The sequence below is a fragment of the Mustela lutreola genome, chromosome 16 (genome assembly GCF_030435805.1).
Source record: "Mustela lutreola isolate mMusLut2 chromosome 16, mMusLut2.pri, whole genome shotgun sequence".
Taxonomy (NCBI): Eukaryota; Metazoa; Chordata; class Mammalia; order Carnivora; family Mustelidae; genus Mustela; species Mustela lutreola.
Genome location: NC_081305.1, coordinates 12,559,854 through 12,587,537, shown reverse-complemented (window position 1 = coordinate 12,587,537; position 27,684 = coordinate 12,559,854). Strand labels below are relative to the sequence as shown.

At 49.7% G+C, this 27,684-nt stretch overlaps 1 protein-coding gene and 1 long non-coding RNA gene across 2 annotated transcripts in view; both read left to right on the top strand.

The window, feature by feature from the left end:
• LOC131818089 (uncharacterized) overlaps positions 1-7,877 on the top strand; it is a 32,814-nt gene extending 24,937 nt beyond the window's left edge. Inside the window, exon 3 of the long non-coding RNA XR_009348695.1 lies at positions 7,746-7,877. This is a non-coding gene — a long non-coding RNA (uncharacterized LOC131818089). The remainder of the gene's footprint in view (positions 1-7,745) is intronic.
• A 26-nt stretch (positions 7,878-7,903) lies between these two features.
• Positions 7,904-24,056, top strand: ST3GAL2 (ST3 beta-galactoside alpha-2,3-sialyltransferase 2). The gene is made up of 6 exons (XM_059152166.1): positions 7,904-9,155; positions 11,934-12,127; positions 16,755-16,934; positions 20,346-20,391; positions 20,692-20,811; positions 21,589-24,056. The coding sequence occupies exons 1-6, from the start codon at positions 8,817-8,819 to the stop codon at positions 21,760-21,762; spliced, it is 1,053 nt and encodes a 350-aa protein (XP_059008149.1). The 5' UTR covers positions 7,904-8,816; the 3' UTR covers positions 21,763-24,056.
• The last annotated feature ends 3,628 nt before the right edge of the window (positions 24,057-27,684 follow it).

Sequence of the window (27,684 nt, the reverse complement as noted above, 5' to 3'; positions counted from 1 at the left end):
GAGTAATCTGTGGTTCGATGCCTTCACATGGAGGCTCTGGGACGCATCCTCAGGCTGTGTGTCAGTGGGTGGAAAGAGGGTACTTAGTCAGCATCTTGCTGTTTTTCTTTTTTTTTTTTTCCATTCTCCCCACCCCTTCCAGATTCAAGCCTCCCCTTCCCCCCATCCTCTGAGCCTTATTTTGACATTTCTTTTCTCTGCCTGCCAAGAAGATTGTGTTCAGCTGCGCTGGGCTGAGGCTGTGCTATCCTGTGCTTCATTAGGTTAATTCGATGGTTTGTCTCCTGGGAGCTGACCGGAGAAAGGCTCGAAAACCACCTTACCCTCCAAAAGCCAGTCTCCCTCACCCCACTCTCCTTTTGGGGCAGCCTCTGGGACTCGATGCCATATGCCTTCTCTTCCTCTCCTCTTTGAGCTGAAAGCCCCCTTTAGCTTCCATTGCTTGTTCAAGCGTGCATCCTTGATTGGTAGAAGGCTCTAGGGGAGAGAGACCATCCATTATTCAAGGCCCTTGCTGCCTCTGACCTTTTGGATTATGGTCGCCAGCTCCTCTGTTAGCCTCAGCATCTCAAGCGCGGCCAGCCATTCAGGGGACACGTATTGCTGAATGGTCTCACCAAATTTGCTAAATTTGTGACCACAAACCAGTCAGAAGACCCAGCATTGCTCTGCTACCTACCAAATTTCCCTTGTGACTTCCTTTGTCTCTTGAGGACTGTTTCACATCTGATCTCTGTCAGTCTCCAACCCCAACAATAAAGAGACCCTCATTTTCCTGATATGCAGCCACTCTCCACACTCTGATTTGCCCCCTGTTTCTCAGGTAGACCCTCCCCGTGTAGGCACCAGCTCCCATTGCTCCGTACTACTCCAGGCTTTTTTTTTGTTTTGTTTTTTAAAGATTCTATTTATTTATTTGAGAGAGCGAGAACATAGAGGGAGAGAAAGAGAGGCGAAGCAGACTCCCCGCTGAGCTGACAGCCCCGAGTGGGGCTCCATCCCAGGACCCCAGGATCATGACCTGAGCCGAGGGCCAACACTTAAACGACAGCCACCCAGGTGCCCCAAGGATTTTGCTTCTTGACTATCTTCTCTTTTTCCTGCAGCATTCACTTTTCCCTCGACTAGCACATAAACAATCTCCCAGCTTCACTCCCCCATTCCACTTTATCCCATTCCTTTTTCTTTGGTAACACCTTCATTGAGTTATCATTCACATAACATACAGTTCGCACATTCCAAGTGTACGGTTCAGTGGGTTTTAGTCCATTCACATGGTTATGCAACCATCACCACAAACAATTTGAGAATATTTCATCACCTAGAAGGTAATGCCCAACCCATTAGCAGTCTACTCCCTGTCTCCCCACAACTCCCCACTCTAGGCATCCACTGTCTGCTTTATGGATTTAACTAGTCTGGAAAACTTACATCGTATATATACTATTTAAAGAATGAAAATTTGAACTGTTGTTTCCACCTGCTAGATTAAGGAGCAATGCACTACCCTGTACTTCTGAAGCCTCTGTAGGCCCCTCCCTGATCGTATCTACCTTCCTGTCCCTCCAGAGGAATTTCCTGAATTTACACCATTTCTTGGATTTTCTGCATTGTTTTATCTTCTGTGCATAGAGACATATACTTAGCTCTGCATACTTTCTTTTAGTGAACTCCTACTACTGACATTCCTCCAGGACTTACTCTTCTTGCTCAACATAATAGTTTTTTGGACACATTCATCCCTACTGATGTCTGAAACTAGAATTCAGTAATTTTTTCCTGTTGGCAGTTTTCAGCTCTTACCCGGTGGTGTCTTCAACACCCTCGTGTGTCTCTTGATGCACGTGTCCCTATGTACCTGGTGGTGGAAATACTAGAGTTGATTGCACACCTATCAGAAAGGCCTCAAATTTTAAAAATAGAAATTGTCAAGGAGGGGCGCCTGGGTGGCTCAGTGGGTTAAGCCGCTGCCTTCGGCTCAGGTCATGATCTCAGGGTCCTGGGATCGAGTCCCGCATCGGGCTCTCTGCTCAGCAGGGAGCTTGCTTCCTCCTCTCTCTCTCTGCCTGCCTCTCTGCCTACTTGTGATCTCTCTCTGTCAAATAAATAAATAAAATCTTAAAAAAAAAAAAAAAAGAAATTGTCAAGGATACGGAACAAATGGAACTCCTGTACATTACTGGTGGAAATGTAAAATGCTCCAACCGCTTGGGAAAACTATTTGCTTATTTCTAGTAAAGCTTAGTGAACACCTACCCGGTAATTCCACTCCCAGGTATTTACCCAAGAGAAAGAGAGTAAGTGTCCACAAAAAGACTTACACAGGAAGTTCAGGGCAGTTTTACGCATCACAACTCCAAATTGAAAGTAACTCAAACGTCCAAATGTGGAAAAGAACGGACTACAGACACGTAAGGTGTGGACGAGTCTCCATAACATTGCACTGAGCAAAAGAAGCCACATACACAAGAGTACATAGTATGTGTTTACATGAATTTCAAGAGCAAGTAAATATAACATATGGTGAGAGAACTCAGAAAAGCAGGGGACTGCCGGGTATTGACTGAAAGGAGCACAAGGGATTTAACTCTCTGAGGTGATCAAAATGCTGTGTTTCCAAATGGGTGGTTACACCAATGTACACATAGTTAAAAATTCATCAAACTTTACATTGAATGAATGAATTAATGTATGAATTAAACTCCAGTGGAAAAAAAAAAGCAGATTGTCCCAAGTGGGGGTGAGATTTATGGGGGGAAATGAGACCCTATACTTAACCTGTTGTCAGGGTTTACCTTAAGCTTTAAATCTGCTTAAAATTACAAGCAGGCTGAACTCACTGGATTTGTTCGTGATTCAAAATATTCAGCCTTTCAGTGAGAAACCATTCATTCCCACCCAAACCTGAGGAAGATTAATCTCTGAAGATGTCCACATAAATGAAGTCATAAAATAAATTAGCCCGGGACAGATGGGGGAAACTTATAGTATCACAGTCTGTTCCCACACCATGTTTTCTGTGGGAAAGATGGTTTTTAATTTTTCTTTTAAAAAACATAAAACACCAATGGCATATATTATGTCTGTCTTTATTAACTCATGCCAAATTATCTTGAACTGTTGTTTCTACCAGCTACATTAAGGAGTAATGCAGTATCGACTGCATTTATTGTCCCACTCTACATTAATTGTCCCAAAAGAGGTGTGTGAGTGTTTTTATTTTTTATTTTTTTAAAAGATTTTATTTATTTAATTATTTGACAGACAGAGATCACAAGTAGGCAGAGAGGCAGGCAGAGAGAGAGAGGAGGAAGCAGGCTTCCTGCTGAGCAGAGAGCCAGATGCAGGGCTCCATCCCAGGACCCTGAGATCATGACCTGAGCCGAAGGCAGAGGATTAACCCACTGAACCACCCAGGTGCCCCTGTGTAAGTGTTTTTAATACGGTACATCCTCTCCCGACTCTTGGTACTATTAGTTTTTTTTTTTAAGATTTTATTTATTTATTCGACGGAGAAATCACAAGTAGGCAGAGAGGCAGGCTGAGAGAGAGGAGGAAGCAGGCTCCCTACTGAGCAGAGAGCCTAATGTGGGCCTTGATTTTAGGACCCTGAGATCATGACCTGAGCTGAAGGCAGAGGCTTAACCCGCTGAGCCACCCAGGCGCCCAAGTACTATAAGTTTCTTTAATATTTTCCTATAAAAATCCTAGAAAGCTCAGGTAGTAATGTCTATGACGTTGGCCATAGCAACATTTTTCTAGATGTATCTCCTGAGGCAAGGGAAATAAAAGCAAAAATAAACTATTGGGACTATATCAAAATAAAAAACTGCACAACAAAGGACACAGTCAACAAAACTAAAAGGCAGGGGTGCCTGGGTGGCTCAGTGGGTTAAAGCCTCTGCCTTTAGCTCAGGTCATGATCTCAGGGTCCTGGGATTGAGCCCTGCATTGGGCTCTCTGCTCAGCAGGGAGCCTGCTTCCCCACCCACCCCCGCCTCTGCCTGCATCTCTGCCTGCTTGTGATCTGTCAATAAAATCTTAAAAAGAAAACAACAACCAAAAGGCAACCTGCAGAATAGGAGAAGATATTTGCAAATAGCAAATAACAATAAAGGGTTAGTGTCCAAAATATATAAAAAACCTATACAAATCAAAACCCAATAAACAAATAATCCACTTAAAAAATGGGCAGAAGACCGGAACAGTCATTTCTCCAAAGAAGACATCCAGATGGCCAACAGACCCATGAAAAGATGATCGACATCAGTCATCATCAAGGAAATTCAAATCAAAACTACAACAAGCTATCCGTTTACACCTGTCAGAATGGCTACAACCAAAACCACAAGAAACAACAAGTGTTGACAAGGATGTAGAGAAAAAGGAACCCTCATGCGCTATTGGTGGGAATGCAAACTTGTGCAACCACTGTGGTAAACAGTATGAAGGTTCCTCAAAAAATTAAAATTACAACTACGCTGTGATCCAGCAATCTCACTGCAAGGTATTTTCCCAAAGAATATAAAAACACTAATTCAAAGGGATCCAAGCACTCTTACGTTTATTGCAGCATTATTGACAATAGCCAAATTATGGAAGCAGCCCAAGTGTCCATCGATAAGTGAGTGGTTTAAAAAAGATGTGTATATGTACAATGGAATATTATTCACCTGTAGAAAAGAATGAAATCTTGCCATTTGCAACGACATCGATGCAGCCGGAGAGGATAATGCTGAGTGAAATAAGTCAGAGAAGACAAATACCACAGGAGCTCACTCATATGTGGGCTTTGAAAAACAAAATAGATGAGCAAAGAAAAAAAAAGAGAGAGGCAAACCAAAAAAACAGACTGAGCTCTAGAGAACAAACAGATGGTTACCAGAGGGGAGGTGGGTGTGGGGATGGGGAAATAGGTGATGGGGATTAAGGAGTGGGCTTGTCCTGATGAGCATGGGGTGATGTGCAGAACTGTTGAATCAGGATTTTGTACACCTGAAACTAATACAACACTTTATGTGAGCCATACTAGAGTTAAAAACTCCTCTGAGAGCCCATTTTAAAATGTAAATCAGGTCACAGTCACACAGCCCTCTTCAAAACCCTGCCTACAGATTCGTCATAAATCCTAATCCTTCCAAAGCCCTCTGTGGCTGGCCCACAGCCTTCTGGGGCCTCTTCTCTGCCACCCTCGCCACCCTCGCCTGCTTCATGAACCTTCTTCTCTGTTGTAACAGGTCAGGCTTGTCACCTCCTCATTCTCTCTGCACTCTTTCACTCTTCTGTCTTCTCTCCTGGCTCGCTGTAATTTCCCTTTGTATTTGCACCTAGACCAGAAGCTCTGTGAGGACAGGATTTGAGTGTCCTGTCCCACACTGTCCCTCTGGCCCAGCGTTGGTCCATTAAGAATCAGTGGAATGAACAAGTCCCCAGCAGCCAGGTGGCCCCAGAAGACGGGCCTGCTTCCCCTTGTGGGCAGCAGAGTGTGTGTCCTCCCTCCAGCTTTTTTATACGGGTGTGTGCATTCACGGGCTTAACGTGCATGATCAGGGCAGCTGCGAGGGGAGAAATCAGCAACTGGAGGGCGCGGGATCCCACTGGAGGAAACAAGATGGGCGAAAGCACTCCACAAGGGGCAGCGCTGGGTGACTTCTGGGATTTGGGGTTTATGTCTAGGAGCCTCTGATGTTTCTTAGTCTCAGCAATGATTCCTCCCTGTGTCTCTGCCCTCAGCACATGTTGAGCTGCTCAAGCTTCCGGGAACAGCTTGGCCACGGGGTTCACAAAGCAAGGGCTTTTGCTGGTTACTCCACTTCTTTGCTCTTCCCAAACACACTGACAAAACTAGGGCTTTCCCTCTCCCCCACAAAGCAGCTGGTTACCTCAGATGCCCCCTTCATTGAGTTAGAATCCCAAGGAGTTACTGACTTCCCTAGTGGGGGAGAGATTTCCTTTGGAGCTTCCTGTGCCAGCGTCTGCCCAGCCCCCACCTTCAGTGGTCTCAGTGGGCTGCCCACCAGAAACCAGGTCTCCATGGAGAAGCTCTTCAGAAAGTCACTGCTTTCTTGCGCCACTTGCCTTGTGGTTGGCTCTCCCCACAGGTCACAGGACCTGGAAAACCAAGTTCTTTTCCTAAGATGTTGGGTGTAGAAAGGGACAAAGGGAGAATGGGAAGAGACAGTGACCTGGCTTCCTGTTTACACACTATCAGCCAAAGGCCATGCATGGAGTCTGGCCTTCCAAATGGGTGCAGTAAAACATCTACAGTAAAGCACCTTGGAGCCGGTGCTGCGGGAGCCCCTGGGAATTAGAGCCAGGAACCCTGGGTGAGACAAATGAGGAAAGCTTCACTCTTGACCCTGGGAACCAGCTCCTGGGTCCCCTTGTCGCTCTTCTCAGAGCCCTTTGGTAGTTGAAAGAACTCACAGGCCTCTTTCTGCGCCTTGGCCAGTCATAGGCTTTGGAACCAGGTAGACCTGGACACGGATCTCACCTCTGCTCCCAAGACTGTGACCTTAGGCAAGTTGCTTTACTTCTGCAAGTGTTGTTTCGCCACCCAGAATAATGTTCTCCTTACTGGAACATGCTAGTTCCGTTCCCCAATGGCTTTGTGGTTTGGCTTGGCTCCAGAAATTTGAGCTGCCACGAGTGGAAGGGGCAGCTGAGGTTCTTGAACGCAGAATCTGAGACGCCTTTTCTGAAGCTGCCGGCAGCCGCCAGAGGACCCAGGAACAGAGAACCTAGGAAGGGCTGGCTGGAGCTGGGGCTTTCAGCAAGGAGCTGTGAGGCCCTGGGGCCAGATCAGAACTGGGGCTAGCTGGATTTGGAGAAAAGCTGGTGGGGGACAGGCGGGCAGCCAGATTTAAGTGATCCGCGTGGCGTGGAGCCACGGCCTCCACCCTCAGCCTTGTCCCTGACTCTGGCTCAGACTCCCTTACCCACGGCATGGATTCAGACTCCTTTTCTCAGGGCCCATCCATACACTGCCAGCCCTTTCTCCCTGCTCTTGCCCACCAGGACAGCACGAGGCCTCAGACTGTCCATGCCCCCAGGGACCCTGGCATCCATTTCATCCATAAGGTACAGAAGAAGGCAGCTGTCCAGTCGGCCGTTTGGTGGGGACGCTGAGCCCAGCACCTCCCCATCCTGACCCAGTCGGGTTCTCTCCCCGATACCAGGGTCGGAAGGATTGTTAATGTTTCACTGAGCTAGCCCAGAAATACCTCATCTAGAGCCCACACCCAGGAGAGGAGGGGGCAGATCCCAGGACAGAGGCCTACCCCTCCTCCACCACCCTGTCTCTTGCTCAGAGGAGTTTGTCACAGGCACTCAGAGGGTAGAGAGCCCCAGGGTGGGGCGTCATATCTGCAGTTTCCTGTAATCTTCCTCTGGGCCGATTTCTCTTCAGTTTCACCTGAAATTAACCTCGCATAGCTGGACTAGGAACATTCTAAACCCGGTTCTTCCAGGGAGTCGCTGTGGACTCCAGGGAAATCACTTCACGGCCTTGTTTATCTTCTGGCTAATAAGTGCGAGAGGGAGCTAATCTCTTCATCTGCAGCCAGCAGAGAGCGTCTGTGGGTCCGGACGGGAGAGCCCTTTCTTTTGTCCACCCTTTGGTTAAGTGGGCGTCTCCTCTACTGCTAGCTGTGTCCCCTCTGGGACTTGGGGGCAGGGCTGGGGGGAGAGCCTGTGTGTGTGCGTGCCATTTATCTGCATGCTACTTTTCCTCTCTGCAATTTCAGGGTCATGCTGCGGCAGCCTGGCGCCTGACGGAGTGAGGGGGAACCTGCCGGGGGATTACTGCTAGCGCGAGCGGAACAGCGGGACAGCAGCGGGACAGCAGCCCTCAGGGGACTGGGGATGGGCAGAACAGCCTGCCTGCGAGGCTGGGCCGGCAGCACCAAGGAGGGCTGGGCCCTGGCAGGGAGCTCGGCACACGTTCAGCTGACCCAGACAGCGTTGGAAGCAGGTTCCTGCTGAGCGGCAGCTGTTCCCAGGCTCTGGAGGACCTCCCAGCAGGAACAGGAGCTCTGCGAACCACCCTCTAACCACATTTGGAGCCGTGACCATCAGAGGGGCCCAGCACCTCGAATGGGAAGTAGAAAGGCAGAACCTAGTGCAAGGAGGATCTTGGTCTCTGCGGCAGAGTTTTCCGACAGCCACAGCACTTCTTGGGTTTCTTCTCGCAGGACTGGGGCCTTGTTCCCTCCTCTGGTGGAGGGATTGGGCCAGGAGGGCCAGCTGCGCTGGGGAGGACTCTCGGATGGAATCCAGGCCGTTTGAAGCCCATGTGCTCTCTGCTGTGGTTGGGGTTTTAGGGTTTCCCCACTGCAGGGGACGAGGGGCCGCCTCCGTGTCTGCTCATGAACCACAAGGACCCCGAATGCTCCAGACTGGACCATTTCGAGCCACCAAAGAGGGGGCCCCCCAGAGCTGGCAGCCAGCAACCCCAAGGGACTAGAGGGCTGGAATGGACTGACCTCCCCCTCTTCAGGGCAGCAGGAGAGTCAGAGCCTCTGTGGCCCAGCTAGTGACAGAGAGACCCGATGAAGCCATAAGCTGGCACCCGACTGGCTCAGGGACAGGGGAGCCACTCCTGCCCACTGTGCTTTCTCCTTACATTGAGGGAGGGTGTGGTAAGGGACCCCTGCCTCTGTCCCCTCCTCAGCACGTGTCCCTATGCCCTTTGCACGTGGTGCCAGAAGAGGCAGGCTCCGCTGTGGCTGGCCCGTCAGTGGGCTGGGAAAGGAGTGGCCACGGTGACACCCGCCCGCCCCCCAGGCTGGTGGTCTAGCCCCCTGAGGCGCCAAACCATGAAGTGCTCGCTGCGGGTGTGGTTCCTCTCCGTGGCCTTCCTGCTGGTGTTCATCATGTCGCTGCTCTTCACCTACTCCCATCACAGCATGGCCACCTTGCCCTACCTGGACTCGGGGGGCCTGGGCGGGACCCACCGGGTGAAGCTGGTGCCCGGCTATGCTGGCCTGCAGCGCCTCAGCAAGGAGGGGCTCACTGGAAAGAGCTGTGCCTGCCGCCGCTGCATGGGTGACACTGGCGCCTCTGACTGGTTCGATAGTCACTTCAACAGCAACATTTCCCCCGTGTGGACCCGAGAGAACATGGATCTGCCTCCAGATGTCCAGAGGTGGTGGATGGTGAGAGCTGTGGCCCCTCCTGCCTACCCTTTGCTGCCCCATCTCCAGGGGTCTGTACCCCTGTTTGGGAGTCACTCTTCCAGCCCTGCCCCCCCAGCCCTGGGATTTGGGCTGTCTGTCCTCTGGCCTCCAGAGCCCTGACAAAGTATTAGGTCCGCTTGACCAGAGCCATCTACTGGGGTCAGAGATTCTGAAAGGCAGAGCAAACTTTGACCTGGAGGGAGGCAGAACTGTTTTCTAGTGCCTGTAGGGGCCAAGCAGAGATGAGGAATCCCTAGTAGGCCTGGGAGGGCACACAGAAACAGACCCCAAGGAGGAAGACGGTGAGAAGTCCAGGCCGTGGCAGGGAGAGGGTCTGCTTTTGATAAAGGACACAGCCTATCTCAGCTGCAGCCCCTCTTGCAGAGGTGTGACCCCCGCCCCGCCACTGCTGCATCTTCTGACCCTTTAAGAGAACCCAGAAGTCCACAGTTTCTTGCTAACTATCCCAATTTGTGAATGTTGGCTCACAATAATTTTAAACACTGTGAGGGCCACTCTTCTGTGTTTTGTTTTGTTTTTCACAATTGCTGGAAGAGACTATCTTCGGGGCTGGGATAAGAAAACATGGTCATTTCCTCTGGGTGATAAGGAAGATGAAGGGGAGCAGATGAAGGGACAGTTGTGCCCATGCCTCCCTGCTCTTCTGGATCCTGTCACCTTTCTATTGCTTTTAATTCCCTTTCATCCCTGTCATCTCTGGAGCATCACTCCCCAGGCTCCACCAGGGCCATCTGGTTGCCACATGTCAGGTGGAACAGTGTCAGTACTTCTCCCAGGGGCCCACAGGCTGCCTGCATTCCCCAGTGGGGGACTTGGGAGGCAGCTCATGGCTCCTGGTTTCCCCACCTGGCAGGTAGGGTGAATGATGACTCCCCATTTTTCTCACATTCAGGGAGGTAGTAAGAATGAGCTCATGCGATCAGGCTTATCAGAACAACGTACAGATCCCACTTCCTGACCCAGACTGTCCACGTCCCTAAGAATGGGGAGGTCTACAGAGCAAGGGTCACCAGGAACTCCACAGGCCATCCTGTGACAGCCTGGAGCCCTTGAAGGGTTCTGCCTGTTAATCATAGTCACAGCCTTCATTTTGTGGGGAAAATCAGTGTTTAGATAGTGCACAGGGTTTGCCCAAGGTCATAGGTCTCTGTGGTGGCCGTCGAGAGCCAAAACAGGTTGCTAGACAGAGGTAGACCCGTGGATGGGGTACGGCTCCTACCACAGAGCATTTTCTTTTAAGAGAGGGAGGATAGAGGGGCAGAAAGGGAGAGAGAAACTTAAGCAGGCTCTGTGCCCAGTGCAGAGCCCAGTTGGGCTCAGTCTCAAAACCCTGAGATCATGACCTGAGCCGAAACCAAGAGCCGGATGCTTAACTGACTAAGCCCCCCATGAGTCCCCTATAGAGCATATTCCTTGGTTTCTACCTTACTGATTTGTGGCATGTGGGCCCAGTACAGTATGTTCATTTAAAAAAAAAAAATTGTACGGGCGTCTGGGTGGCTCAGGTTAAAGCCTCTGCCTTCAGCTCAGGTCATGATCTCAGGGTGCTGGGATCAAGCCCCTCGTCGGGCTCTCTGCTCTGTGGGAAGCCTGCTTCCTCCTCTCTTTCTCTGCCAGCCTCTCTGCCTACTTGTGATCTCTGTCTGTCAAATAAATAAGTAAAATCTTTAAAAAAAAATTGTAAAAATTTTATTTATTTATTTATTTAGAGAGTGCATGAGAGCAGGGGGTGGGGGAGAGGGAGAAAAAGAAAGATAATCTGGGGTAGACTCTGCGTGTAGTGCAGAATCTGACATGGGACTCGATCCCAGGACCCTGAGATCATGACCTGAGCTGAAATCAAATTGGCCGCTCAACCAACTCAGTCACCCAGGCTCCCCTTTTTTGCTCAATATTTTTAAAATATTTGCATTCATTGCCAATGTTTAGGAATTAGGATATTTCACATGAAATGTATATTTTCAGCTTCTCAAAAAACTGGAAAATTTGGTCTTTTTGGGCTCACCATACCACATGGCAACAGTTGGCTGATGTCACTCGTTTTTGCTGGGGCCTCCTGTTTGCCATAGGCCCCATCTGATGCTTCCCTCTGAGGTTTGCTTGCCTGGCGCGTAGGCATCGGAGGGCTGCTGCAGCTTCGGGTCATGGTCTTTCATGGTCACTGGTGGTGGGAAGCTCAGGGAACCAGTTTCATTCCAGCCATCCTGACTTGGAAGGAATTTTTGTATGTCACTGCCTTCCCTTCTCCTCCTCCCCAGGGCTCAGGAAGGGGGGAGGGTTCCTGCCTTTATCTGGTGGATATTGTCTCACCTGCAGCTTTTGTAACCTTGAGCCCTCCGGCTAAGTCCCAGGGGCGCCCTCTGTAGGCTGGTTCGGAATGAGCCCCCAAACTTCACAGGGTTTTTCACGTTAACCGCACCTCGGAATGACTCTCAGGTGACTTGTAGCTTCCTTGAGAGGACAGCAAAGCAGGGGCATCTGCAGGCATGACAAGCCCGGAAGTTTCTCTGCTTTGCAGTACCCCTTGACCGCCACCCCCCTCCAGTGCATTAGGTCGCTCCTGATGAGCAGGGTACCAGTCTGAGAAAGGGACACCGCTAGTGTGGAGAAGGGGAACATCCTCAATGCTGAGACGATTTCGCTCCCTGAGACTAGAAAGTGAGGGCAGGCAGGTGGGCAGGAATCCCTCCCTGCTCGCATAATCCCCTCACCTTCCTTCTCCCCTTGTGTTGACAGATGCTGCAGCCCCAGTTCAAGTCACACAACACCAATGAGGTGCTGGAGAAGCTGTTCCAGATAGTACCAGGCGAGAACCCATACCGTTTCCGGGACCCCCACCAGTGCCGGCGCTGCGCCGTCGTGGGGAACTCGGGTAACCTGCGGGGCTCTGGCTATGGTCCAGATGTGGATGGGCACAACTTCATCATGAGGTGAGCCCCGGGGCGCCCAAGGGTGGGCCCAGAACAGGCCTCCAGAAGGAGGGACTGGCTTCCTTAGCCTTGTCTGCAGTGGAGGAGTTGCCCACTGCTGTGAGTCTCTGATGCCAGGTCTCTCTCTTGTTCGTTGGGTAGACGGGGAGGCAGAACCCCCATCGTATACTTTGCTCGAGGCCAGCACTCAGTTTCTAGCTCTGAACTCCTCCTGAAAGAGCTGAGAGTAGAGTCCTGGCTGTTTTCTGGTAAAAAACTCCCACCAGAGTTCTAGCCTGATCCCCTCAGTGCTGGCCCAAAAGTGATAGCCTGCACTAGAGTCTTGATTAATAGCCACAGATGATTCCTTCTGGCAGACTCACGGAAGACAGAGGTCCTGGGCAGGAAGAGGAACTGCTCAGTGCTTGCTCTGGGCTGCTATCCCTCACCTTTATTTCATAAGGTTCAGATTATTTAACGGACATCTGTGCCCAGCCTTGAGGAAAGGAGAGGGGTTGGGAGGGCGTTCATTTCAAAGACACAGAGCTATGAGTCTGGAAGTGAACAGGGACTAGACAGTGGACTTGTTTTTTGTTTTGCTTTGTTTTAAAGATTTTCAAATTTATTTCACACAGAGAGAGATCACAAGTAGGCAGAGAGGCAAGCAGAGAGAGAGAGAGGAGGAAGCAGGCTCCCTGCTGAGCAGAGAGCCCAATGCGGGCCTCGATCCTAGGACCCTGAGATCATGACCTGAGCCTGAGCCGAAGGCAGAGGCTTCAACCCACTGAGCCACCCAGGCGCCCCTGTTTTGTTTTAAATAGGTTCCCCGCCTAGTGTGGAGCCCAACACGGGGCTTGAACTCATGACCCTGAGGTTAAGACGAGCTGAGATCAAGAGTCGAACACTTAACTGACTGAACCACCCAGGTGCCCCTAGATGGTAGACTTGTAACTTGAACATGGGCTGCTCATTCTGCTCCTGAACTTGTGTTTTCTGACTTCCTCCCTGACTTGGGGGACAGGAAGTGCCACAGTGGGGGTCTTTCAATCCCACTCCTTGGTGGAAGAAGCGCCTTAAGAGTGAAGATGCTGAAAACGCCCAGTTTTCACAAAGCATCTCTTAGGATAAGCTGTTGCAGAAAGACCAGGTTCCCCAGGAGGCAAAAGGAAGGGCTTTGTCTTAGAAACTGTTGCTGTTACCATAGCAACACCAAGACAGCAGTGTGTCTCTGAGGCTTTCATCGTTCCTTGCGAAACCTTTCTCATTCCTTGCGAAACCTTTCTCGTGTTGAGAATGGTTGGGGGTGGGGGAGAGGAGGGATACTAGGCCTCATCCAGGAGCCCAGAGGCACCTGAGATTCTCTCCATCCTCCCGCTGCTGGCACTCCCAATGTGAGGGAGGCAAGCTGGTTGCTGGAGAGGGAGTTCTTTCCGAGTGGGGAATGAGATGTCCACACTCCCCTGCAGCCTTGGGACCCTTGGAAAGCCTGGGGAAATGCTGTTGAGTGCCTGAAACGCCTGCTGCCCCGTCCTCCTGCCTGTACACCAAGTGGGTGCTTTCACTGTGCATGTCGGTGATGGCTGGGAGGCTCCGGGGTCCATGGAAGCCACAGAAAGGCTCGGCTCCTATGACACCTGGCTGGTACCCGATCAGGCCAGGCTGCCGAGAGGAATTTACAGAGGTTTCCTTACCTGGACCAGGTTCGGAGATGTGCGTTTTGGAGTGGACCCCAAAATTGCTTTGTGGAAGGGCTGACCCTGCGTGAATTGGCTTTTTGCTAGGGGATAGTGGAGTTGACTCTTTGCTTATAGGCATGTCTTCGTTTTGGAACCCATGGGGAAGTCTCCCTGCTCCACGGAAGCAGGACCAACATAAGACCCCACTGAGCTGGATGGCTGAGATGATGGCTCTACCCATACTTCCCTATGCCGCTCTCCAGCTGCTTCCTCCTCTTCTGTGTCTTCTGAGCCCTGCTGGTGACTCCAAATGGAGTTGAGCTGGTCCTGCTCAGCCAACCAGCAGATAGATCCACAACTCCTAAAACAAGCACTGGGCAGATTGTAGGCTCACCAGAAATACGTGAATGAATGAAAGAGACAAGGCAAGTGCATACCAGACCCCAGGGAAGAATCCACATCTGCCTTTCCTGTGCTGCTATCCTCAGGTGCTTCTTTGGCAGGTGGAGGGAACCAGGAACAGACAGACTCCTAGAATGCTGTTCCCCTGAGTCATGGAGATGTAGTTCTCCATCCCGCTCGGGCCCCTTTCCAGGGCTTGGCTTCTCCAGAATGAATCAGAGCCTCGACACAAAATCCTGTCTTCAAAAGCATGCCCTGCGCCTACCCTCTACCTTGGAGGCTCTGAAACATCTTTTTGGACCTGTTTCTCCATTCATTCCCAGACTTCTGGAAGCTGGTGCCTGCCCAGCAAATGGAAGGGACCAAGGGAGCTGGAGGCAGTGATGCTGCCTGACAGGTCTAAGACAGGACTTTGTCAGAACTGTGGCTGCAGATGCAGTGGGAAAGGTAGATGGGGGGCCTGTGGGTGTCTTCAGAGGCCAGCCTGGGCACTTGCAGCCCTTCGATCTGTGGGACCAATTTGGCCTTTGCACTTCACGTGAGGTGAGGTTTGTTTCTCAGGTACTCACCAGAGTGAACTTTGACCCCAGCTCCTGCCCAGTTCAGGCCCAGCCAACTTGAGTGTCACCCACCCAAGTCTTCTGCCTCCTGCTACCCCCTTACATACCCCAGGCAGCTGAGAAACACCATCCCTGTTAAGGCTTTCTTTCCAAACTGCTCTGTTCCTCACAGACCCCAGAGCTAATGTGGCAGAAGGCAGATCCAGACTGTAGCTATGGTGACCACAGGACATACTAGTGCTGTGTGCAGAGCTATACAACCCCCAACCAATGGTTACTAATAACATGGGAAAAGATACTTCTAGGCTCTTCTAACAGACAATATCTCTGAAATCTAAAGACCAGCGAACAGAGGGGCACCAAGACAGGTGGCAGTGCGGCAGTTAACCTAAAGAAATAGAAGCCACAGCACAGTCCTGCAGGGAAGATTCTAGGCTTCTGCTTGAACCAGACTAGAACAGAAATGGCCAAGAACAAAGACTCATCCTCTAGTTCCTAATCAGGCCACTCTTGGGCTTTATGGCTTCCCAGCCCCAGAGAGTCTCCAGTCCCTGAAGGGAAGGGAAGCAGAGAGGAGGTACAACAATGTGACCAGCGGTGGGGCAGGGGGGCATTCTGGACATGCTCGCACTGCATCTTGCCATCAGTGGGAGAAGGGCAGGAGGAAGGCATTGTGGGAGCCCCAGTGTCACAGGAGGTCCTTACCCAGCCCAGCTAGTGGTGCCAGCCACTGTAAGGACACGTTTTATGGATCGGCATAAAAAGCAGGGAAAACACCTGGAGACTTGATTCCCTCTCTCCCAGGTCCCTTTGTTGCCATTGGAAGGCAAGGCTGTGGCCATCTCCCTGGGTAGTCATGATTCTGCATGGTGGTCCACGTGAGACAGGAATGTTCTCATAAATGGTCACAGCAGAAAAGACTGACGCATTTGTGTTCAAAGCTGTATCACCTGTTTTGAGGATGCTCTGCAAAAGAGGGAGCTTTGGTTTTATTGATCCTGTGTTTTGCACTGTTTGGAAGAAAGTAGAAGCCTTCTTGGCTTGTTATACCCAGGAGAGTGGCAAGCCTGCTCTGGGTTTCTGAGTCCTTCCATAGCAGTATGGGAAAGACAGAGCCACACTGCACATCACCAGGGGACAGCCGAGGTGGGTGCTGTCAGAACTCCGCGCATCCCACTTGGCCTTGGAACAAAAAGACAGATAAGAAGGTGAAGTACAAGGACAGAAGGCATGGGCCTGGCGCTGTAGAGGCTGTCATCCAGCCCCGGGGCTGAGGGAACACTGCAACTTCTTACCGTCTTTCTACTGTCTTCTAGGAGAGAGGACAGAACAGCCAGGGAAGGTTGAAGCTGTAGAAGGCTTTTCTTTCCTAAAAAAAAAAAAAAAGGCATAAGAGTAATATGTGCTTATTAATGGGGGGGAAAAACCCAAAAATGTATGCCCTAAAAGATGAATTATCCCTCCTCATCCCATTTCGCAAGAGTAGCCTTGGTTACCAGTTTCAGTACTCTTCCAGATTTTGTTACATTTGTATACAAAAAATTCCTACCACACTATTTGGTTTTAAGTTTTCCTTTTGTGTGTTGTTAATTCCCTCCCTCCTGCAGCACAGAGCAGTATTCAGAAGACACACGTTAAAAGGAAAGAAAGGGGATGGACACGTCACACCACGTGGTTTTCTTGCTGGGCTTATTTCCGACCAGCACACGGAGATCCGCTCCACTCATTCTCATGGCTCCGTAGTATTTCGTATATGAGTGTGCCACAACGTACTGACTGGTCTTTATTGTTAAATTAATTCTCCTTTTCCCAACTCTAAGAATTAATACAGTGAATATCTTTGTACACATGTCTTGGCAGACTTAGGCCACCATTTCTGTAGGATATGTAGAGATGGAACTGCTGGGTCACCCGTTTACATTTTCGATGGCTAGTACCAAATCATCTTCTAAAAATCTTGCACCGGTTTCCATGGCGGCTTCTTCTCATGTTACCCTCTTGTCCCTGCAGGATGAATCAGGCGCCAACCGTGGGCTTTGAGCAGGATGTTGGCAGCCGAACCACCCACCATTTCATGTACCCCGAGAGTGCCAAGAACCTGCCCGCCAACGTCAGCTTTGTGCTGGTGCCCTTCAAAGCCCTGGACCTCCTGTGGATTGCCAGCGCTTTGTCCACGGGGCAGATCCGATTGTAAGTCACTCTGCGGACTGGGAGTGGAATAGGGGAGACCGGGGCATTTCGAGAGGACTCTTCCCAGGGATTGGCTCTGAGAATTCTGTTAACTGAATATTCTGACCAAGAGGGGCTGGTGAAGAGGGAAGTCATCCTGTTCAGTGTCACTTCCTGCATAGTCACTGCGGGCATCCTGGTAGTAGAAAGGCGAGGAAAGGTTTTGGTCTCCTTTCCAGGAAGTGGCTCCTGACTGTGGAAACTCTGCCATCTGAGAGTTTTCTGTAGAGGCAGTTGCTGGGAACCTCGGGAAATTCAATTCACCAATTTCCTTTCTTCCTTTCTTTCTTTTCTGAGATTTTATTTATTTATTTGTCAGAGAGATAGAGAGAACACAAGCCAGGGGAGTAGCCCGCAGAGGGAGAAGGAGGCTCCCTGCCAAGCAGGGAGCCCGATGCAGGGCTTGATCCCAGGACCCTGGGATCATGACCTAAGTCGAAGGCAGACGCTTAACTGACTGAGGCACCCAGGGCCCCTCCCCACCCCTTTTCAAAAATTGAAGTGTAATTGACATACATGTTACATTAGTTTCATCACCAAGTTGTTGTGTTTTTTTTTAAGATTTTATTTATTTATTTGACAGAGAGCACAAGTAGGCAGAGAGGCAGGCAGAGAGAGAGGAGGAGGCAGGCTCCTGGCTGAGCAGAGAGCCCAATGCCGGGCTCGATCCCAGGACCCTGAGACCATGACCTGAGCCAAAGGCAGAGGCTTTAACCCACTGAGCCACCCAGGCTCAAGGATTTTTTTAAACAGCTTTATTGAGATGAAATTCACATGCCATGGGGTGCCTGGGTGGCTCAGTGGGTTAAGCCTCTGCCTTCAGCTCAGGTCATGATCCCAGGGTCGTGGGATCCAGCCCCACATTGGGCTCTCTGCTCAGCGGGAGCCTGCTTCCCCCTCTCTCTCTGCCTGCCTCTCTGCCTACTTGTGATCTGTCTCTCTCTCTCAAATAAATAAATAAAATCTTTAAAAAAAATTCACATGCCATATAGTTCGCATATTTAAAGTATACAAGTCAGTGGCTTTTATTAAATATAGTGTTGTATAACCATCAGAATTTATTTTAGAACTCTTTCATCTTCTTAAAAAAGAAGATTAAAGAGCTAAAGATACCTCTGTATCCCTTAGCTATCACCCTCACTCTCTCCATCCCTACCCTCAAGGTGCAGGCAGTAGCCAGTAACCTACTATCTCACCATGTTTTTGTGCGTGTGTATGTGTGTGTGTGAAAACATATATAACATGGGGCACTTGGCTGCCTCAGTCGGTGGAGCATGTGACTCGATCTTGGGGTCATGAGTTCAAGTCCCATGTTGGGTGTAGCAATTACTTAAAAAGCAAAAATAAGTAAAAATTAGCTTTCTCGGGTCACTGCCCACATCCTCCACCAAAAATATAAATAAGCCAAAAAACCGTATATAACATAAAATGTATTTTAACCACACAGTCCAGTAACATTAAGTATATTTTCTTTGTTGTGCAAACATCACCTTATCCGTCTTCAGAACTTCTTCACAATTTCAAATGGAAATTGTACCTATTAAATCATAATTTCCCATTTCCTCCACTCTCTAGGCCCCTGATAACCACTAGTCTTTCTGTGTCTATGATTTGACTGTTGTAAGTACTTCATGTAAGTGGAATCATTGTGTTTCTCCTTTTGTGTCTGGTTTATTTCACTTAGCTTAATGTTTTCAGGGTTTATCCATGTTGTAGCATGTAGAGGATTTCATTACTTTTAAAAGCTGGATATATTCCATTATGTGGATATATCATATTTTATTTATCAATTCACCCATCAATGGACAATTAGGCTATTTCTACCTTTTGCCTGCTATCACATTTTTAAAATCTTTTTTATTTTTTTATTTTTTAAGATTTATTTATTTATTTGACAGAGATCACAAGTAGGCAGAAAGGCAGGCAGACAGAGAGGAGGAAGCAGGCTCCCTGTTGAGCAGAGAGCCCGATGTGGGGCTTGATCCCAGGATCCTGGGATCGTGACCTGAGCCGAAGGCAGGGGCTTTAACCCACTGAGCCACCCAGGTGCCCCTTAAATCTTTTTCTAAAAAGATTTTATTTATTTATTTAGTTGACAGTGATCACAAGTAGGCAGAGAGGCAGGCAGAGAGAGAGGGAGGCAGGCTCCCTGCTGAGCAGAGAACCCGATGTGGGGCTTGATCCCACCACCCTGGAATCATAACCTGAGCTGAAGGCAGAGGCTTTAACCCACTGAGCCACCCAGGTGCCCCAAAAGATTTATTTATTAGAGAGAGCACAAGTGGGAGGAGCAGAGGGAGAGGGAGAGAGAAACTCAAGCAGGCTCTGAGCTGAATGAGAGCCTGACATAGGTCTTGATCTCACAACTCTGAGATCACAACCTGTTCTGAAACCGAGAGTCAGACACTTAATTAACTGTGCCATCCAGGTGGCCCTGCCACCACATTAAAAAATATATATATTTTATTTATTTGAGGGGCGAGGGGCGCCTGGGTGGCTCAGTGGGTTAAAACCTCTGCCTTCAGCTCAGGTCATGATCTCAGGGTCCTGGGATCCAGCCCCGCATCAGGCTCCCTGCTCAGCAGGGAGCCTACTTCCCATCCCCCCGCCCTGCCTGCCTCTCTGCCTACTGTGATCTCTGCCAAATAAATAAATAAAATCTTTTAAAAATGTTATTTATTTATTTGAGACAAAGGGAAGAGCGGTGAGGTGGGGAGGGACAAGCAGACTCCCTGCTGAGCACGGAGTCTGCCCAAGGCTGGATCATAGGACCCTGAGATCATGACCGGATCCAAGGTCAGACATTCAACCAACTGAGCCACCCAGGCACCCCACCACATATTTTTTAAGCACAGAAATATGTTACCATTTCTTAGACATTATCTTATGTTTGGGAGACATAGGGGCTAAAATAAGTGCCATTAAATTGAAGTCCCATAATAGTTAGAAAAGGAGTATAGATTATAGGTGCCATGGCTGACTAATTGGAAAGGAGGGATTTGTGCCAAATGTGAGGATAGTAGCGAGAGGGTCATCATGGTCACAAGTAAGACAGGGACGCAGTGGGCATGAAATGATTGGCTAAATCAAGTGGGGGAGTTCACAACTGAGTGTTGTGGAAGGAAAAGTTACGGCTGGATAACGGAAGACCCCAGTGTTTGTCTAAAACATCCTCATTTTCTCCTGAAGGACGTGAGTAGCTTCTGAAGGTTTCTGAGCAGGGTACTGCAGAGATGTGCTATGGGAAGCAGTCTGGAGGCAGGGATCTTTTGTAAGGTTGTCATCACTCAAGCCTGGGAGGATAGAAAGGCATCTCTGAGCCTTTCTAGATCCCAGGGGCCATCTAAATGTTATCTTTCTCTCTGCTTGAAGCACCTATGCGCCAGTGAAGTCCTTCCTTCGAGTGGACAAAGAAAAGGTAAGCTCCCTCCTCCTCCCCCTTCTTCATCCCCATCTCATTGGAAACAGTGCAGACTTGACTCATGGTGTGCCCAGTCTGGTGGCTCAGGTATACCCCCAGTGCCCTTCCAGAACCTTGAGAGTACCCCCCCCATCTGCTGGTATGCCTGACCCCCCTTAGAGTCCATAGGAACCAGGGAACATGGACAAACAGGTCTGCTGGCAAGCATGGAGGAACTGGCAGAAGCTGCTCAGAGCCTGACCTGAGTTTTCAGACCCCCAAAGCCTCTCATGCATCTGTTCCCTTTTCTCCTCCCAGGTTCAGATCTATAACCCAGCCTTCTTCAAGTACATCCATGACCGGTGGACAGAGCATCACGGGCGGTACCCTTCCACAGGGATGCTGGTGCTCTTCTTTGCCCTGCATGTGTGTGATGAGGTGAGTTGCCCAGTGTTAGGGGTAAAATAGGGATACCCGTGGAGCAGAGGGAGTCAGTCCTTCTTACTAAGTGGTAAGAGCAACGGAAATGCATTTTTGTAGGCAGAAACCAAGTGGCTCTGATTTTCCCCATTTCTGGGCTGTAAAGTATACATCTTCATTTCCCAGAGTCACTATGTCCATGATTTTACCAAACCTGAAATCATTTCAGTGGGAAGTTAAATTTATTTAAAAAGGAAATAGACTCCTACCACCATAATTGGTTATTACTTGCCATAAAGAAAACAAATAATCAAAAATATAAAGGAAACAATGCAGTTAAGTTCCAGCGGATGGTATCCATAGCTGTGGGCGACAGGCCTGCCCTTTGTTAACCCTGGAGGCCAGTCGTTCAAGGGGCTGCTTCTCACTAGCAACCGGGCTGCTGTGCCATGCTCCGCGGTGCTCAGGCCCAAGCACACCCACTTCTGCCAGTAAATGAGTGTGTGGTACTGGAACACTGTAAAGTACTCCAAAAGTACCCAAAACCCAAACCAGAAGGGATGTTAGCAAGCTTGGAGAGCTGTCCTAGCCCTAGACTGAGGGTCCTGGTGCAGGGAACCGGGCGGAAGAACCGAAAGGGAGCAGCCGTCTTCCTGGGGCGGTGTCCTCAGCTCCAGGCCCGGCTGTCCGGTCCTCCTCCCGGTGCCTCCCGCGCTCCGCTAACCGCGGCCCGTCAACGACCCGAGGCTCTCCCGGTCCCCGTCGCGGGGTGACGTGCGCTGCCCTCCCCTGCAGGTGAACGTGTACGGGTTCGGGGCCGACAGCCGGGGCAACTGGCACCACTACTGGGAGAATAACCGGTACGCGGGGGAGTTCCGGAAGACGGGAGTGCACGACGCCGACTTCGAGGCCCACATCATCGACATGCTGGCCAAGGCCAGCAAGATCGAGGTCTACCGAGGCAACTGAGCCCGGCCTCGCCGTGATCCTTTCGGACAGCCGCGAGACGGCGGCGCGCGGTCCCGGCCGGGACTCTAGGCCAGCCCGAGGTCTGCGGCCTAGGCAAGAGCGCGGCGCCCCTTTGGGCATCTCCAGGCCTTGGGGGCGATGCGGCTGCGGTCTGGACCAATCATGCTGCAAGTCCGGCAAGGACCGGCCGTCCCCTGCCAATCAGGAGACTCTGGGGGCTGGCCCGGGCCTGGCACCCAATCAGCGCTGCAGTCGGAGCGGAGACTCTCTCAACCAATCATGCGACTCAAGGAGAACTTCCGGCGCTGAGCCCGTCTCTTCCAATCAATGGCCTTCGGAGGCGGGCCGGCGGCCGCTGAATCCCCACTTCCTTACGCTTTGGGTAGGATTTTATTTCATGCTTTTTAAGGAGTAGTGTGGTTGGTTTGGCCTCAGCCAAGTTCTTTCCTCAGGCTCTGCAGGAAGACTGCCAGTTGCCTGTCGGCCTTACTCGGCCGGGGGCTACGGCAGCTGGGCTTCCCTTTGCCGGGCGTCCTCGTGACCTCGGGATGCGCCGAGGGGCGTTGGCCGTTCCTTTCTGGTGGTCTAGGGGAGATCAGGTGGTTTCCAGGGAGCGCGCTTTCATCCCAGGGGAAAAGCTAGAGCCCTCTCAGACCGCTGCAGGCCTCCGAGAATCTGGGACCCCGTATTTACCTGTCAGGCTCACATGGGTGAGTGTAAACCCACCAAAGAAACGCAGTGACGGGTGGGTCCTCTCATCCTCCCTTCTCCCCGTCCCCACCTTTGGCCACCCTATGGAATGGCCTTTCTGACCAGGGCATTGAACATCTCACCAGAATACTAAAACTGTATTCACCTCTTGCTAGGGGGCGGGATTTGCCTAGGGCCTAACTCTGGAACACAGGTGTAAGGAACAGGGCAGGGGACAAGGAAGCCCCGTCACTTCAGATGTAAGGTGCTTCTCACTCTCGTGTACTCTCGGCCCCTTACTGTTCACCCACAACTTTTTTTAGTGTCTCTCCCGTGGCCCTGGGCCTCCTCAACAGCCTACTTGTCCTGGAACAGAAATCAAAACTTGCCCTGGGATTGGGAGGGGGGCACTGCTGCTTCTCCACCCCTTACCCCCCACTCACTCGTTTTTGGCCGGCTCTAGGGATTGGAAGCAACACGTAGGAAAGACGGCTGGAGTTGGGGAGCCCAGCTGCCTGGTGCATGCACCTTTTCTCTTCACCCATCACCCCAAAGAGGAGTAGGAAACCTCTTGCTTGGGGGTGAAATTTGGTTTGGTCTCCTAATTTAATTAACTTGAGATTACTAGGGATGGCTGACCAACAAAGATTCTTTTAAAATTTTAAGCTGGCCATGCAAATAGTTGGGATTCTAGCTGGGGAGGAGTAGACTTGCCCGCCTGCATGCCTCCTCTCCTCCCCATGCGTTCCCTTCCCCGTGCTCACTTCCTGCCTCCTCGTTCTAACCCATTTTTCCATTTCCAGCTCTAGGAGGGCAGAGATGCTAACAAACAGGGGTTACACCTGGAAGTTAATTGCATGACTGAACCCAGCTTTAACTCCCAGAGGAAGCTGCTGATGGTATTCTCACCCTTTGAGGTTGGGGAAGTTTCTCAGAGGAGGGGAAAGGGCTTCTGTGAAGCTTCCAAACCACTAATAGGATCCCCCTTCCCAACAGTGAGGAACACAAATACCACCCTTTATCTTAGTGAGCGGATACCACCAAGCAGCCTCCTAGCCGTTGGTGTGGTTCCTGCAGCTGGCTGGGGAAACAGTAATGCCGAGAAGTATTTTAGAGGAGGATTGGGGCAGGGCAGTGGGCACCCCTAAAGTTAATATATTGAGAACTTAGCTTGAGTCTTTTCCTTCCCAATTCCAGAAGTACAAGGAGTAAAGAGTGAGGGTGGATTTGGGGGGCCTATAGCGGAATGCGTCTGTCAGCGCACACCCCCCTCCCCATTTTAGAGAGTCAAGGCACCAGCCATTCTTGCCAGTCTCATCTCAGTGCTTCCTGGAGAGGCTGTTCAGAGTGTTTAGAAGATGAAAAAAACAATGCAATTATGCCAAACAGTATTGAGCAGAATAATTTATTTCCTTTTGTTCCTTTTTCTTCTTGTTTTGTTTTGTTTAAACATTAATAAATCCCCTTTCTGGAAGAGGTAGGTCCCAGCATCCAGCCCAGATCTCCTTTTCTGCAATAGTTATTTAAACAAATGTTTTTTTTTTTTTTCCTTAAATTTTCTTCCCTTTCTCTCTCTTTCTGAATTAAAAAGAACAAAAAAAACATATAGTCATTTGTCTATTCTGAAATGGGTCCGGTTGTGGAAAGAAGGCCTCTCTGTCACTGGGGAGCTGTGACTGAGTAATGACTGAGAACATCGGGTGGCACGTAGGAAGGAGGAAAAGGACTCCTGTTAGTTCCGTCATCAAAGGAACGAGACTGATACAAAGCAAAGGTCGAATAAAGCTTTATCTCTCACCAAGCATCAAGAATCAAACCGACCGTCCTGGGCCACCTCTTACAGAGAGGGCGACCCCTCCCTGCCTTACAGACTGACCTTTTTTTTTTTTTTTTTTTTTTTAAAGATTTTATTTATTTATTTGAGAGAGAGACAGTGAGAGAGAGCATGAGCGAGGAGAAGGTCAGAGGGAGAAGCAGACTCCCCGTGGAGCTGGGAGCCCGATGCGGGACTCGATCCCGGGACTCTGGGATCATGACCTGAGCCGAAAGCAGTTGTCCAACCAACTGAGCCACCCAGGCGTCCCTACAGACTGACTTTTATAGGGCAAAGGCCATGTGGTTGAGCCTGACCACACACACGGGTGGCCTATGAGATTGCAACACAGGGAACGCTGCACAGTCATGCTAGGTCACACACCGGTGGCCAATTGAATTACAGTTCACCCCATAGTAGCTATTTGAACTAGCCTATCGCCTTGGTTAGAATTGGCACCCAAAGGCGGGGCCCACATTCCTTGGTAGCTAGGGAGACAGTATGCGCGCCGCACTGATTGGATGTCTCCACCTGGCCCAACTCATCCCTGGTTTCCGCCTGTTCTCTCCACCTGACCTGACCTACCCTTGTATTTGGGCTCTGTTATCAGGGACTGGTCGACCATTTTTTTTTTTAAGATTTTATTTATTTATTTGACAGATCACAAGTAGGCAGAAAGGCAGGCAGAGAGAGTGAGAGGGAAGCAGGCTCTCTGCGAGCAGAGAGCCCGACGCGGGACTCGATCCCAGAACCCTGAGACCATGACCCGAGCCAAAGGCAGCGGCCCAACCCACCGAGCCACCCAGGTGCCCCTGGTCGACCATATTTTACATAGTTTCCCGGACTTGCTTTTAAGTAAGTCCCCTGGGGGGCGGACAGAGTCGATTTAAGTTTTAATGCATAAACAACAAAATGGCTGTTCAACCAGGTGGAGCCGCTCTGGCTGAATAGGCTCTCCCAGACACGCACCCCTTGTACGTGAGGCCTCCCAACCCCGGACTACCACAGATGCCCTGTGAAACGGTGGTTCTCCACCACTGTCTTTTGGGGCACCTGAGTGGATCAGCAGGATCCACATAGTATGCACAACCAATAGGCACCAGGATGGGACTTTTCTGCCTACATTTCCAGGCTATGCAGATGCTGTATGTGTGGATTGGCAGGAAATCAACAACGGTAGGAGCAGGTGCCACAGGCATCTGAGGCACCTCCTCGTACCATTTTCTTGGACCATCTGGATCCCTTCAGCCTACTTCCATCAGGCAATGGAATGCCACTGAATGTCCAGTTTTATAGTTCAGTGGATCGAATAATATGGATCTCTCAATGGATATCTTAAAGTCTAAAGTCAGTTGGTATCCTGTAATTCCGTTTGTGCCAATGCCCAAAAGCAAGCCAGGAGTTGCTTTTCAGATGGAGAATACTTTTTGTGAAGGAGGGTATTGGAGGTATTGGAGGGTATTGGTCTTTTTCTAAAACCCTAGAACTTGGGGCTGTAATTCTCTTATTTGGAGTTTTTGGAGACTCCATACATCTCTGTCTACCGCAGATGCTCTAATAGCATTTGGTTGGCTGAGTCCTAAGGCCTGGTGGCAGGACAGTGCAAACGTAGCCTGGACTGCTGAGAACCATTTCTTACTCAAGATGGTGAGTAAATGGGATGAGAAAGAAATCACCCACCCATGTATAACTCAAGTTTGATGGCAGCACGAATCTATAGATCCTGCCAGAGTGATATTGATTTTTTTTTTTTTTTTTTGACTTTTGACTTGCTATCTTGGAGAGAGTTCCAGGGACTTATGTTTGGCCTATCCTTCTTAATCACCCTCACTCCATGGGTCAGGTTACCAATATGGGGGCTTTGCCAGGGAGTAAATGTCTCTCTTTTGGGACTGAGGAAATTGCAGGCATGACTAATATTTTTGCACTTTGCAGATGGGTTTTTTGTTTGTTTTTTCAAATTGAAGGTTGTGGCGACCCTGTGGTGAACAAGTCCATCCATGCCATTTTTCCAACAGTATTTTCCCATTTTGTATCTCTATGTCACATTTTGGCAAGTCTCATAATATTTCAAACCTTTTCATTATTATATTTGGTGTAGCAATTAGTGATCCATGATTACTGCTTGCTGAAACCCCAGAAGATGGTCAGCATTTTTTAGCAATAAAGTATTTTTAATTAAGGTATATACATTTTTATACATACTATTGCACGCTTAATGAACTAGAGTGTAGTGTAAGCATAACATACACTAGGAAACCACAAAATTCTTTAGATTTGCTTTATTGTGCTATTCACTTTATTGCTGTGGTCTGGAGCCCTGCCTGCAATATCTCCAAGAGTTTTGTCTGTACCCTCTTTTTTTTTTTTTTATTTTAAGATTTTATTTATTTATTTGACAGAGACCTAGCAAGAGAGAGAACACAACCAGGGGGAGTGGGAGAGGGGAGAAGCAGGCTTTCTGCTGAGCAGGCAGCCTGATGCAAGGCTCAATCCCAGGACCTGGGATTATGACCTGAGCCAAAGGCAGATGCTTAACAACTGAGCCACCCAGGCACCCTATTTTTTTATTTTTTAAGGTAGGCTCCACACCTAGGATGGAGCCCAATGTTGGGCTTGAACTCATGACCAGGAGCTCAAAACCTGAGCTGAGATCAAGGGTCAGATGCTTAACCAACTAAGCCACCCAGGCACCCCAAATATGCTTGTGCCTTAAAATGGGTCTGTGGTCTCCTTGCGCCTGCCATTAAATAGACTGGGATCAGAGCTCCATTTGTTATTTGCCGTAATAAGCTCCGACTCTAACTGGTGGTCAGCTGGTACTCAGACATCAGAGCTGGTATCTGATAATACCTGACTCTCTGGGTACTTTCCTTTCCCTAGCACACTGTCACTCCAGAAAATGGGTTCCTCCAGAAAGGCTTGGGCAAGATTCATGCTACACACCTGAGCTATGTCAGAGAGTCACTCCTCAAAGGACCCTGGGATCCCCTTGAAAAAGAGGTTCCGTGTGTGCCCTGAATTGGGTCTGAGAACAGGCGAGGAGCTGTAAATCCCCGTCACTGTGACTCCGTTTGCTCAGTACTCCTCGTTTTTGTCCTCCCGTGCCCATTAAGCAGAACATTAGCAGGTCTAGCATTTATGTCTTTTCTAGAGACTCTAATGGTCCATTAACTTGTCCCAAATCCTTGTAGGTCAAAACACCAGTTACCATACTGTGGTTTGTTGTGGTAAATGTGCTTACTACCATCTCAGCATTTAGGCACTAGTTAGGCATGTCTTTTGGGCCTTTATCCTGTTGGGGGTCTCATTGTTCTATGACTTACACAGGACAGCCACCACAGAGTTCCTCAAAGATGCTGGTGTACCAATCACTAAATGCATTTTTAAAAAATATTTTATTTATTCATTTGACAGAC